Consider the following 12,468-nt stretch of genomic DNA (forward strand, 5'->3'; position numbering starts at 1 on the left):
GCACTTCTCTGCTGCTTTTCCTCTGGAGAGGACCGTAACAAAGGCTGAGTTGTATCTATACTCCTGGGATGGAAACTTAGCTTGGGTTGGTAGGAGACATTCCTGACATTCCTGCTATGTGAAAGTCTGTTCTTTGCTGTGCTAGAAACACTTCCAAGCGCTGGGGTCAACTAACCTGACCTACAAATGGATAATACCAAACAAAAACAGCCCTCACACTTTTTAAAGAATGCTCTACCTCATCTGTCAGCATAAGATCAGCCCTGCTTGCTAGTGGATTTTCATCTGTTACTGAGTCTCATTCCAGACCTCGGCTGTCACTGCTGTAGCAGAATAAAACCTGAATACATTTGAACACAAACAACACTAAACAGCCATCCTTCACTTATGTCATGCAGGTAAGTCCCTAGGGGAGCAGTTCAGATTCAGATTTGTTTCCAAACCCTCAGTCTACAGCATTTACATGCAGCATATTGCCAGAAAGAACTTACAGTAATACTGGCTATATAGTGTTGCCTTACTGCTTATACACCTTATCCATAGTTCTGTATGTAATTTAAATTGCATAGTTTATTCTCTTGGACATTAGTCACTGGGTTTTAAGTAGCTCTTAATCAATATAGTTAGAGTGTGTCAGTATGAAGGCAGATCTATAGGTAGTACACACACATATAAACACAATCACACACACCCCTGGTGACTGACATACCACCTACACGTCTTCTTTTTGTTCTAAGTATACCCCATGCCCAGCAGAGACCAGGCTGCTGCTACTCTGCACATAAGCACCAGAGCTGGAAAGCCTGACTACATCAAATCTGCTCTTGACTCTACTGCCCCTAACAAGGTGTTTAGAAATACTGTAACCAAAAGGATTATATCAAGGGATTTGTTTGATGGAAAGTTTTCTAAAAATCTCTGATTTCAAAATTCATTCTGAATACTGTTTTACTTTCTTCCCTAGAAAAATAAAAACTAAGCATTAATTAAACCTTGGGAAGGTGAACAAAAATCATAACTGATAAAGAGAATTGTTGTTTATAATCCCAAATGTCCATATTACTTCTCTGTCAATGCTTATTCTAGTAGATGTGTGTCTTCAAACTACTTTTGTCAAGGTACACACTGTTTTGACACCATGGGAAAACTGTCATTTCACAAGAGAAATGTTGCCTATTCCATACTATATAATGTATATGTGTCTACGTAGTGCATAGCTAACAGACATTATTGAACACTGCAAATTGAACACTTGAAGTGTTTATTTTAGGGCAAAAGGTAATGCTGTATTTGCACCCTAGGTTTTTTGCTTATTTGCTAAAGTAGCACTGCACAACAGAAGCACTCTGGAATGCAGTTACAGCCAATCAAAAACTCACAATGCTTCCCAGATGCCTGACAATCAAAGCGGTATTAATCCAAGTGGAAGGAACTCCTGGGTTTTTGTGAAGTTAAAATTATGTCCAACTTTGCAATTTAAGTGATACTGAACTATTTTATCCATTTAAAACAATACCCAAACATGGACAATTTTCAGACTAGGAATAGGACAGGTGTACTGCATGTGATTTTGCTGCAGGTTAATATCGATTCTCACAACATGAGGGGCTTTGCTAAAAGGACCCTTTATACACAGGCCTCATGACAGTTTCAGAGATGCCACCAGAGAGCAGCAGTATCCCATGAGAAAAAAAAGAGGCAACGAAGCTGTTCTATGTGACTTATATGTACGTTAAAAAAAAACCTGCACTACATTAATTCTTCACCAAAGGACACTGCATGAAGAAGGAAAACTAGAGACTGAAGATTGTCACTAACTGCAAAGGTAAATCCAAGGGCTCAACATAGATTGCTCTAAACCCAGTAAAGATGATTAACTTTTTCTATTTCTTTCCATTAGAGCTTAAATTAAAATATTTAATTACAGAACTCAAATGCCTCAAGCAGAAGTTTTTAAATCTATGGGAAAACATACAAGCCATTTCTTTGATCTTCATGGTTGCTTACAGCACTTGGACATTACAGTAATGGGAAAGGAAAAAATTCTAGCACTGATCAACGATCTTAAGACAGAAACAAGAACAAGAAAACAAATAAAAATTATTTAAAATCACAGTATGATACTGCTCATCTTAGACCCATTGCATGTAAATGGACAGTTTTCAACACACAAAATTCAATACTAATAAGCAAACCACTCACTCAGATTATTCTCTTTCACCTGCTGCAACAGCAAAGACAAGGAAAGGTTACAACTTTGTGAGATCTTCAACCCCAGATTCCACAGTATAGGTTCATACTCCCAATTATTACATTACATATTGTTTCTACTCAATGTCTTTTCCAACAATTTACATAAATTGCCCTAAATGCAAACCAAGCCCAAGTTTACTGATTACTTATTTTTTATTTTCCCCCGTTTGCCACAGACCTAGCATTCTAGCAGATGACTTTCAGCTCTTGTGGTACATTTTTGTTTTACCACTCCAAACAATTTGACTGGCATCCAGAATAAAACAGCAGGAAGACTACTTAAAAATTCCTGTCAACTAGCACAGTAGCCGAGTGCTTAGCCTCATATAATGACAGTGGCACTCCACAGGCTTAGCATTTATATACTTCATTCTTACTAAACACATTGAAGAATTATTTTTTTCAGACTGCACTGGCACTGATTATTCTAAAAGCTTTTGCAAATTTTAGAAGACTTCTAGATGTTGTATACTGTAACTGAACCCCATGGTCTGGTGCTTACAAACAACAGTATTTCACAGTACAAAGTGCATAAATTTAGAAAAGCATTATGTTCAGCAGCTAAATAATTGTGTTTTAAACAGCTATACTTTCATAAATCACATTTTACCCATAACACCCAACAAATAATTTAATGTAGAAACAACTATTTATGCATTCAGTTTAGATTTACAACTTATGTTTTCAAAGGCTGTTCAGATGCCAACCAAAAGCCAGGCACAGATTTGCTCCTGCCTCAATGTTATGCAGGTCAAGGGCAGCACAAGGCAAGGTTCTAAAAACAACACTGGGCTTTAGCTCTTGAAAAGCTTGTTATGAGGTACAAAAAAAATATCACAGAAATTCTGGATAGTTCTTCTCTGTAATTTGTAAGGAAGAGAGAGAGAAATCAGGGATAACGTTTAGTTTATTAAATGTAAAGCACAGATAGCAATACAAAGTATTTTGCATTTATTTCTGTAGACAACAAAGGTAAAATATTATTGTTGTAGAAAGATGCATTTTTACTTCAAAGGAAAACTTAATTGATCTGAAGCATTAAAATGAGTTCTGTATTTATCTGTAGTATAGTAATTTATTGCTACAAATGATTATAACTTGCCATGAAGTAAATGTTATCAGTACTTTTGTGGAAACAACCAACCTGTTCCAGGTTGCATTTCAGTGGCTCTTCCTTCTGCTTTAGTGGAGGCTGATTCTGTTGACTCTGTTACTGCAAAAAGTGAAGCAACAACCTTTACCATCTCTCAGTTTCAGCACCAACAAAAGTTCTAGATATGTTAAGATTATGGTCATACAGAATAGTGATTTCTTCAAGAAACACTTCTGAAACAATTGGTGCTCATTGTCACATTTTCCAGATATTTTAATCTCAACTCTTAGATATTTTTGAACCAGAAAACTGAAGTTTTGATCAAATGTAGGAATTATAAAAAAACAAGTGGACTTTCTCTAATATTCTTGTAGTCAGTCCATTTGCTATTATACTCTCTCTGATTCAAAGAAGCTAATCTTTTCTCCCCACCCCAAGCAGTCTACCTGAGGAACATAAACACAATGCTATACTTAACCTAACCATAATTAATTTGGTATTGTCTGGGTTTTTTTCTAATTTGCATGCTCTAAATACCTCTCTTTCTTCTTGTGGGAAAATAACAGAGGATTGATGAGGAGGACTCTAAACACACTCAAGTGACTTGCTGTTGGGGTGCAAAACCCCACATATATGATATTAATTGCTCTTTAATCATGTGTGTCTGACAAGTGGAACACCTGTGTTCAGATAACATAGGCCTGTGATAGACTTAAAAGGCATCTTATGGGACATGCTGGAGATTCCTGCCCTGCTGTGGGTAAGATCAAAGCACTGTGGTAAATACACCTGTGCGAATCCCTGACACAGAGGAAGGGAGCAGGTTTGGCAATCATCTGGCATGGATGGAGCTCTGTGGTGCCTGTGCTCCCACTTGGGTTCCCACCTGGGCACCTCTGCCCGGGCGCTGCTTTGAGGCTTCCCCAGTTGGTGAGGTAACAGAAATAAATGCGTTCTTTGCATCTGCACTTTTGTGGTTGCTCACTTGAGGTTCTGATCTCATAAGGTGGCGTTACCTTAATGTTTAGTCAGCTATACTTTCTGTTGCCTTCCAATTAAACAGCATAAAAAGATTACCAGGCTCATTACTGCTTTCACTTTGATCTTCTGGTGCTCGGGAGGGCGGTGAGGGCGCCCTGCGCTTCATCCTGCGCAGCGAGGAGTTCACGGAAGCAGAGTCACCGGGCGGCAGGGAGCCCTTCCGCACTAATCCCACAGGGGCCTGCCAAGGGAGACACCGCAGGAAGATTATTTGCAAAACAGCTCCAGTAAGTGTTCTCCAAAAGTATTTATAATATTCATTTGGGAAAGAAAGAAGGCATTACCAAATGTATTGTGTTTTTCATCTTAATTCCTCCAAGGAGTTGTTTTTTTTTTAAAAAAAAAAAAAATTTCTCGAGTAATTGAATATATTCAGATGTGCAACATAGAGAAATAAAAGAAAATCAATTGTTACATAGAGTCTAAAAGATAATTTGAATTTTTTTATGCCCAAAGGCTATTCTACAAACCCAAAATAAATCTTTTCTAAAAGTAGCTAAAATCATTGTGGAAAGAAGTTTCAACTACATCCTACCACAATAACATTACACAGTGTTTCCTCCCCACTCTTTCAACAGCAGTCTTAATTGGCCTGTATACATAATTAGTATGAATTTCTTTCCCTCATTGAAATATCTGAACTTTCACAAAAATTTTTGCAATGCCTGATTTCAAAACTCATCAAGTACAACTGTCTTAGAATACTTAACGGAATTAAATTTAGTTAAAATTTAGTAAATTTAGTAAAGTTGCAAAAAAAAGTTATAGTACCTACTGATGTTACACCATAGTAATGTCCTCATTATTGCAGCAAAAGAAAAAATCTTAATTCACAAATAATCACAACAATTTAAAAATGGACAAAAGATACCTGCTGAAAACCTCATATTTTTATGATATAGCAGACCAATCACATTTTATGCTGTTTTTAGAAATACATTATCTGTCTCAGAAAGACAGTGGTTGCAAATTTGCCTGCCATTCTTAACTACAGTTTGCCTTATGCTGAAGAAAATTATATCCACATCTATTAGAAAGACAATGTTCAGGATCCCAGCAATAAAGGAATGCATTTTGGAACTGTACACAGTTGCCTGTTTCTGTAGTAATTCTGATACCTATCACTTGTCTCCTCAACAATAAAATAAAATCCTGCAGTGACATTCATTTCTGTCTAGAAGGATCCACACAGCAGTTGGGTGTAGGGTCATCTCCAGAGAACTCCTCTGTGCTTCAATTAACCAGCCCACTTCACAAAGGAACAGAGAAGGCATAAAGACACCCACATAATCTTGTTGCACTGACAATCCTTTCAAAAACATCAGACAATAGAATTGTTGATCGTGTCAATTTTCATGGAAAAGATGTTTATCATTTAGAAGGCTATGACTGAACAAATATCCAAAGATTCCACAGTAAGTGGGATATTAAAGACCAAAAGCTACACCATTTGGTTTTATACAATCAAATCTATAAAGAAAATGAAAACAGAAAAGATACTGTCACAGGGTGTTGTCTGTCAGGCAGTGTTTGGCAGCTCCCATGAGATTGCAGTACAATACCTGAATGAATGAACAGGGCTTTGAATGAAAAACTATCCTCTGAGCCACCCTGGGCATCCTCAGTCATGTGCTTTGTCCCACCCTGGTATCAGGTACAACAGATCCACAGATACTGCACTACAAGGAGCACCACAGCCCAACAACGTACACACAGTTCCACCCAGCACTTTAATGCCAAAGCAAGAAACTCAAACCTTTTCCAGCAAAGCAAGAGCCAGGGTTTAAGGGAGAAAACACAAAGCACAAGGTGGAATGTTCTTTTAAGAACACCAGAGGATAGGAACACAGCGCTCCTAATTAAAAATACTTGCATGCTTCAGTAGTTTTTGAACAAGACAATTTCTAGATTAAAATGTCACACAACAAAAAACACTTTACACTTTTATAATTTCTTATTCACAGTTCCAAAATAGGTCTCAAAAAGTAAAAATAATTATTAGTATTCAGCCTTTGAATTTATTCAGGAGGGGATATCAAATACAATATTATTTCCCCAAATGAGGCTTTTTTTGTTGCTGAAGCATTTCCTCCTCACAGCTGGGCTGTTGTGTTTGTCTCCTCTCTGGCAGCTGTGCTCAGGCTGCAGCCCCCTGCTCTGCACAAAGGAAAATTTCCCCATTCCGAGGGCTGCACCTCTCGTGCTCCCCCAGCAACTCGGCTGGCACCGAGCTCTGCGCACGCTCGCCCGGCTGAGCAGATGCCACCAGAGTTCCCTTCTGCACACAACAAGTGTGTGTAGGGTGGGGGGGAATGTTCTCAGCATAAGAGCACAAATGCTACTAGAAGATTTTTATAAGTCTTTCTACTGCCCTTTGCATCCAAAGAAACAATTTGCAAAGAGAGATTTCAAGAAAGTACTAAATGTTCCAGTTAAGGTTCAAGTGTTGAACAGATTTTCTCAGGAATTATTCAACATATGAATATTAAGAGCTTTCAAATCCTAACAAAGGCTGTAAAGTGAAAATAGTACTTTAAACAGATGGAAAAAAATTAAAATTACGTTATTAAGACATATCTGACAAAGCTTTGGAATATACATCTGGGTGTTCATGTGTCATACCAACTGCCTATGATAACCAGCGCTTTATTAGTTACATTTAAATTAAAATTCTTGTTTGGATCACTAAAGTAATTAACTGTGTTTTTGCAGAAACACCAGTGAACTGTCATAACTTTTTTAACATATGCAGGAGTTCTACATTTAACACCATACACCCTCTTCATCCTGCAAAAAGTAAAGGTGGATATGAAAACCTTTTAGTCTCAAATTTGGCACCAAATCCCACCCAAAAGCAAGCACTAGTAGATGCCAGTGCTTCTCAAGTTCCAGCCTCTGTAAGCAGTGGCAGACGTAGTGCCTTGCCCTTCTTTTCATTTCAAAAAATGCAAAGAAAGATAATCAAAGCACAGTAATTTTGAAGTTGCAAGAGAAGCAAAAAACCAAAAAGCACTTGGGAATGCCCCACAGTGGTAGCTGAGCATTTCAGTGTGCTGGAAAGCCTACCTCATACCACGGGTCACTGGACAGAGATTTTCATATCACATCCTACCTCTTTTGCTCCATAAATATCTTTGTTTAACAGAGATATATAGGTGACTGTATCATGCAGGGATAGCAAAGCGCATTGCTACTCATATTGCTAATATTTCTTTCTTCCCTTTCTATATGCAGGCATATGCCCAAGGAGTAACAGCAAAAAAATATGTATTTGCTCCTACAATAACTCATGCACTCAATTTCTATTACATGGCTTAAGCTTCCTAAAATACTTAAAACTTATCCAAAGTACTACAAAGGAAGTAATACACCTCTAACCCATTGGAATGAAAGACATACAGAATGTATTTGAAGAAACTCAGCTGGTGATATTCTGTCGAAACAACAAATATGACTATTTTCCCCTAGGATTTATCTTTCTGGTACAGAAGCAAATACAATAAAGGAGTAAAGTTACACATTTGATATACTGAAAAGTGAATGCATACAACATTCATCACCAATTCTGAAACATTTCAGAATAATATCAGATTATCTTCATGCAAACTTCAGGTAGTCCTGAGCACTCTCATCCCTGATCTACCCCAAAACTTCCCTGCTGTCCATCATGCTCAATGCATCATTGCCCAACACCTCCTTTAACGAGCTGACCATCAAGTTGCAGGCAAACAAGCCTCTGGTGTAATTTTTCAGCTTATAACTCACCCCTCACAGAAATCCTAACTAAGCTGTCCTGGGACACTGGCTAAAAAGATCTTTTCAGAAGTACTTTATGGTTTAGTTTCTTCCCACCCTTCCCCCATTCTCCCATCTTCTTCTTCCCTTTCTTTTTTAAGAGGTAGCCTGGAGATTTAGATTTCTTTAGGAGCTAAGTTTGTGAAAGTAACAGCAATTCGAATTTCTAGAGTTGAGAAGTTTTATCCATTATTTTAAGCTGTAAATGTTTTAACTAAAAATCCTCACTTGCTCCTACCCAAGCATAGTTTACACATGTGCCTAACAATAACCTTACCCTGTTAACAGGGTAAGGAGAGAAACATTCATGGGATAAAATGCAGATGTATCAGTCTAGCTTTTATAAATAAAGCAGTAGGAAGAAAATCAGCTGAGGCATTTTGGGCATAATCAAATACTTTTCTTTTAAAGAAGTGTTATTACTAGAAAATTGCAATCACTTTTATGAAAACTGTGAAGATACACACACACTAAATTATACAACAACACTTTGCAAAAACCCTTGACAGTCCTCTCTACTTGCCAGTGTATTTAAACTTGCTAGTTCTAAACATACTTCTGACCAAAGTCATCTTGCCCAGAACTAGAACTGACAAATAAGCAAGAAATTTCAATATTAGAGACCAGCAGGCTCATTTCCCACTTGACTGAACATAGAAATTTGCTGGACAAACACTAACCATTTAAGCTTACTAAACATCTTCCAAATCTCATGTAGAAAAATAAGCAAATCATGCTAAGTAATAACTTGTAAAAGGTACTCTGTCTTCCACTGTACTATTTTCTCCCCTAAAAATAGGACCATGCCCCTAAAAACTAATTCTATAATCACCTTGAAATAGAGGCAGAAAAATTCCAACCCTCCTATCAGAATATTAGCTGTTCACACAAAGAGAAAGCAGTTTCTTTAGTGGAAAATTAGCAGAGAAACTGCAGATGGTAAACATTAAAACTTTTTTTAATACTGTGAGAAATTGGACTACAATATGTTGAGAATTTGAAGAAAGACAACAGTGAGAACCCTGTTCCCTTAAAGTTAGCTCATTTCACTGTTGTCTGATGTTACTACTTTGACACATTCCTCTCAAACCTAGGCAGACAGTTCATCCAGGCAAACCTGACATTTCACTTTGTCTTCCCTGTGGATGTTACAAAAGAGATTTGTCCCTAATGGCACCCATGCAGATGGTCATCCTGGTCAGTAGAAGAAATAAAGTACGTGTCCAGTCTGCCAAGTAAATTGAAGTGCAGGCTATGGAACTTAGGCATTGTTAAAAGCAGTATGATTTACTATGAGATGCTTCTTGTAGGGGAAAAACAGAAAAAAAAAATAACCTTTACAAAAAAAGTGTATCTTCACTTTTGTAAATTAGCTTCATTGGACACTGAAGTTGCAGCAAATTTCCCAGACATGCTAAATATCCCAGTGAACACACCAATCAGCCTGGTGAGCAACCTGAGAGAGACTAAGTCCTACCAGCAGGATACACATTTTCAACAGCAGAGAATATAACAGACCAAATTCTTATATTGTTCATAATGAAATACTTGTGATCTAGTGTGACCATTGTACTGGCCTCATTTACTGAGAGCTGACCAGGATTAAGGGAGACATTTGGAAATAACTTGGTCCAACCTTCTGTTGAAAACAACGTCTTCAACTTTTTTGTTGGTTATTCCTACATCCTGGCAAGGAACAGCTCATACATTTCCAGCAAAGAAACTTCTGCCATTTCTTATGAGTGACCTATTCCAACAGTCAGTTCTCACAGTGGTGAGCTTTGTTCTTCAGTCTGAATGGAATTTCCTCTGGAGAAGCTAATGCCCATTGGTTCTCATCCTGCCATATGCACCCTTGTGAAGAATATACCTCAGATCTCCCTGTAGCACCATCTAGATATCAGAAGAATGTGGTTAGGTCCTATCTGAGCCTTCTTTCCATTAAAACATTTATTTTCTCCAAATCCTTAAACATCATGGTGGCCTATTCTCTGTCTCTGTCTTGAATTACAGAAAACAAATCTGGACACATGGTGCAGGTGTAACATAAAATTACTGAGTATACTGGATTCAAGGAGGATGACATGACCAGACCCCAGCCTTTACTGGTGCCTGTATTGGTGCTTACTGGTGCTACTGAAGCTGTACTTCAGTCCAGATAGAGAATTTCATATGCATCTTTTTTAACTCTCACTGCCTCCCTGAGTGGCAGCTGGAGTACCTGCCTCTGCCCATTTTGGTGACTTCAAGTTTGTTGAAAGTGGATTCAGTTCCATGATGTAGATTGTTTATAAAGATATTTAACAGTACTGGCCATATTACAACTTCTTGGGAGCTCCACATTACAACCAGTCTGACTTGGAGCCATTATCCTCACTGTTTGAACTGCAGCCACTTTTTGTCCTATCTTGTGCTTCTTCTGTCCAGTTTGTATCTCACTTTTTCAAGAAAAAAAAATTGAGGTAGATGAACACCTTGCTAAAATAAAAGGTAGATGACTTCATCCTTTACCCTTGGATTTCTGCTTGCCACTAATTTACAAACTTCTTGCTCATGAATCTTCTGCCACTTGTAGTGCCAAGCTTGCTTTTGCATTTCTAAGAGAACCGCTGCATGTCCAAGAAGTATCTGTGTATTTCTTTCTGGGAATTGTTCTTTCCGCTTTTATTTTTGAACTTAAGTTCTTTCAGTAGCACATTTAAATAAGACTATTTAAAAACACTTAAGTGTTTGTTTTTATGTCTATTCCTATTCTCACTTAGGAGAGTGGACTTCTCTTGTACTGCAGGAAGGCTGTCTCTGAAGATGTCTCTGTACTCTTCCAAGCAGCAATTTTATTCTCCAAGGAAGTCTCCCATGGGATCCTTATCAAGAGTTCCCTGATCAAGTTGAGCAATATGTACCATGCCAAATTCATTCATTAGATGATAGAAAGGTAGATACCACAAGACAAAATATTTTACTTGATTTTAAAAAATTCAAAGGAAGAAGTGCTACATTTTCTGAAAAATCACTGTGCAATCAAATCCTGAGTGAGAAGTCACCTTAAAAAAGGCATGTCAAAGGCCTCTAAGTTTCAAGTGTGCTGCACAAAGTACTATAAAATAGAAAATATACACAAAAATATAACTTTATTTGTAAGCTATTCAACTTCAGTCAGATCACTTTGGATCACTAAGAAATGTCACTACAAAATAATAAATCTAAGCAATTGTTTGAGTGACAGCCAAGCTGTCATACATTACTTTAGACATAACAGGATAATAATCATTTAAAGCATGTTAACATTAATAATCTATTTTTTAAGAAACTGAACTCAATTAAAAGAGAAATATGGTGAAGTAAAAAAGCCAAGACATTATTTTCTTACTCTCCCCAAAGGTTCCTTTTACTAAAATTCAGAAAGAAACTTTTATCTTCTTCAAATGATAAAGATTTTCAGCAGGACACAATGCACAAAAGCAGAACTTCTGTTAAACAGTGCTCTCTTGTGGTTCTGTGCGTCAGTGAAAGACTAAATTATTGTATAAAGGTAGTCACAGTCTCAAATTTCTTGTCACCAAGTCTAACCCAAAATTAATTCCTCAGACCTGGACTTCATTTAGTTCTGCATTTGATTTTTCTAGCATATCAATAAGCTCATATCCAAAGACCACCTTTAGATACTGTATTCAAAGGAAATTAGGAAATAATTTTTAAAATATAGATAACAAAAATTTTAACCTTGATCTTTTATTGGAATTCACAATTGACAATATGTGCAATACCAGGTTAACAGTTAATGCATCAGTTCTCACCAATTCACACACAGGCAGAATTTCTTCATGTCCTGGAAAATATATATACATACATACATATACACACACACATACATACATATAGATATACATATATGTTTATGTTACCCAAATATGTAGCCCAGATCTCTTTGCTTAAATAAAATGCAACCCAATTTTTAAAATAAAAAACTTATTTTAACTTGCTGGGAACAATGTTTAGACTGCTCCCCATGTCCGCTTTTTTCTACAATAGAGCATAAAGAACAAACTGTTCATTTTCTCATGTAACTAAAACATTCAAAATTAACAGGAATAATTAACTCAAATTACTAGTTATAATAAAGTGAGACCACCTTCTCATATTTCAATATATAAAGTATTCATCGAAAAGAACAAAAAAGTGCTTACAAGACTAATTTACATAAGAAGTTGGTTTTACCTTTTCAAAATACAGCAGCTATTTTTGGTGATAAAGTTTAAAAGGAATGCATCAATCAATTTCTATAG

General features: G+C 36.9%; 1 protein-coding gene across 9 annotated transcripts in view; it reads right to left on the minus strand.

The window, feature by feature from the left end:
* COBLL1 (cordon-bleu WH2 repeat protein like 1) overlaps window positions 1-12,468 on the minus strand; it is a 78,128-nt gene that overhangs the window by 13,662 nt on the left and 51,998 nt on the right. For all 9 annotated transcript variants that reach the window (XM_077785001.1, XM_021528581.3, XM_021528580.3 and 6 more), the window contains 2 exons: window positions 4,424-4,568; window positions 3,398-3,466 (listed from right to left, as the gene is read on the minus strand). In XM_077785001.1, the coding sequence (XP_077641127.1) occupies window positions 3,398-3,466; window positions 4,424-4,568 (214 nt within the window). The remainder of the gene's footprint in view (window positions 1-3,397; window positions 3,467-4,423; window positions 4,569-12,468) is intronic.

Source organism: Lonchura striata, chromosome 8, assembly GCF_046129695.1.
Source record: "Lonchura striata isolate bLonStr1 chromosome 8, bLonStr1.mat, whole genome shotgun sequence".
In the NCBI taxonomy this organism is placed as follows: Eukaryota; Metazoa; Chordata; class Aves; order Passeriformes; family Estrildidae; genus Lonchura; species Lonchura striata.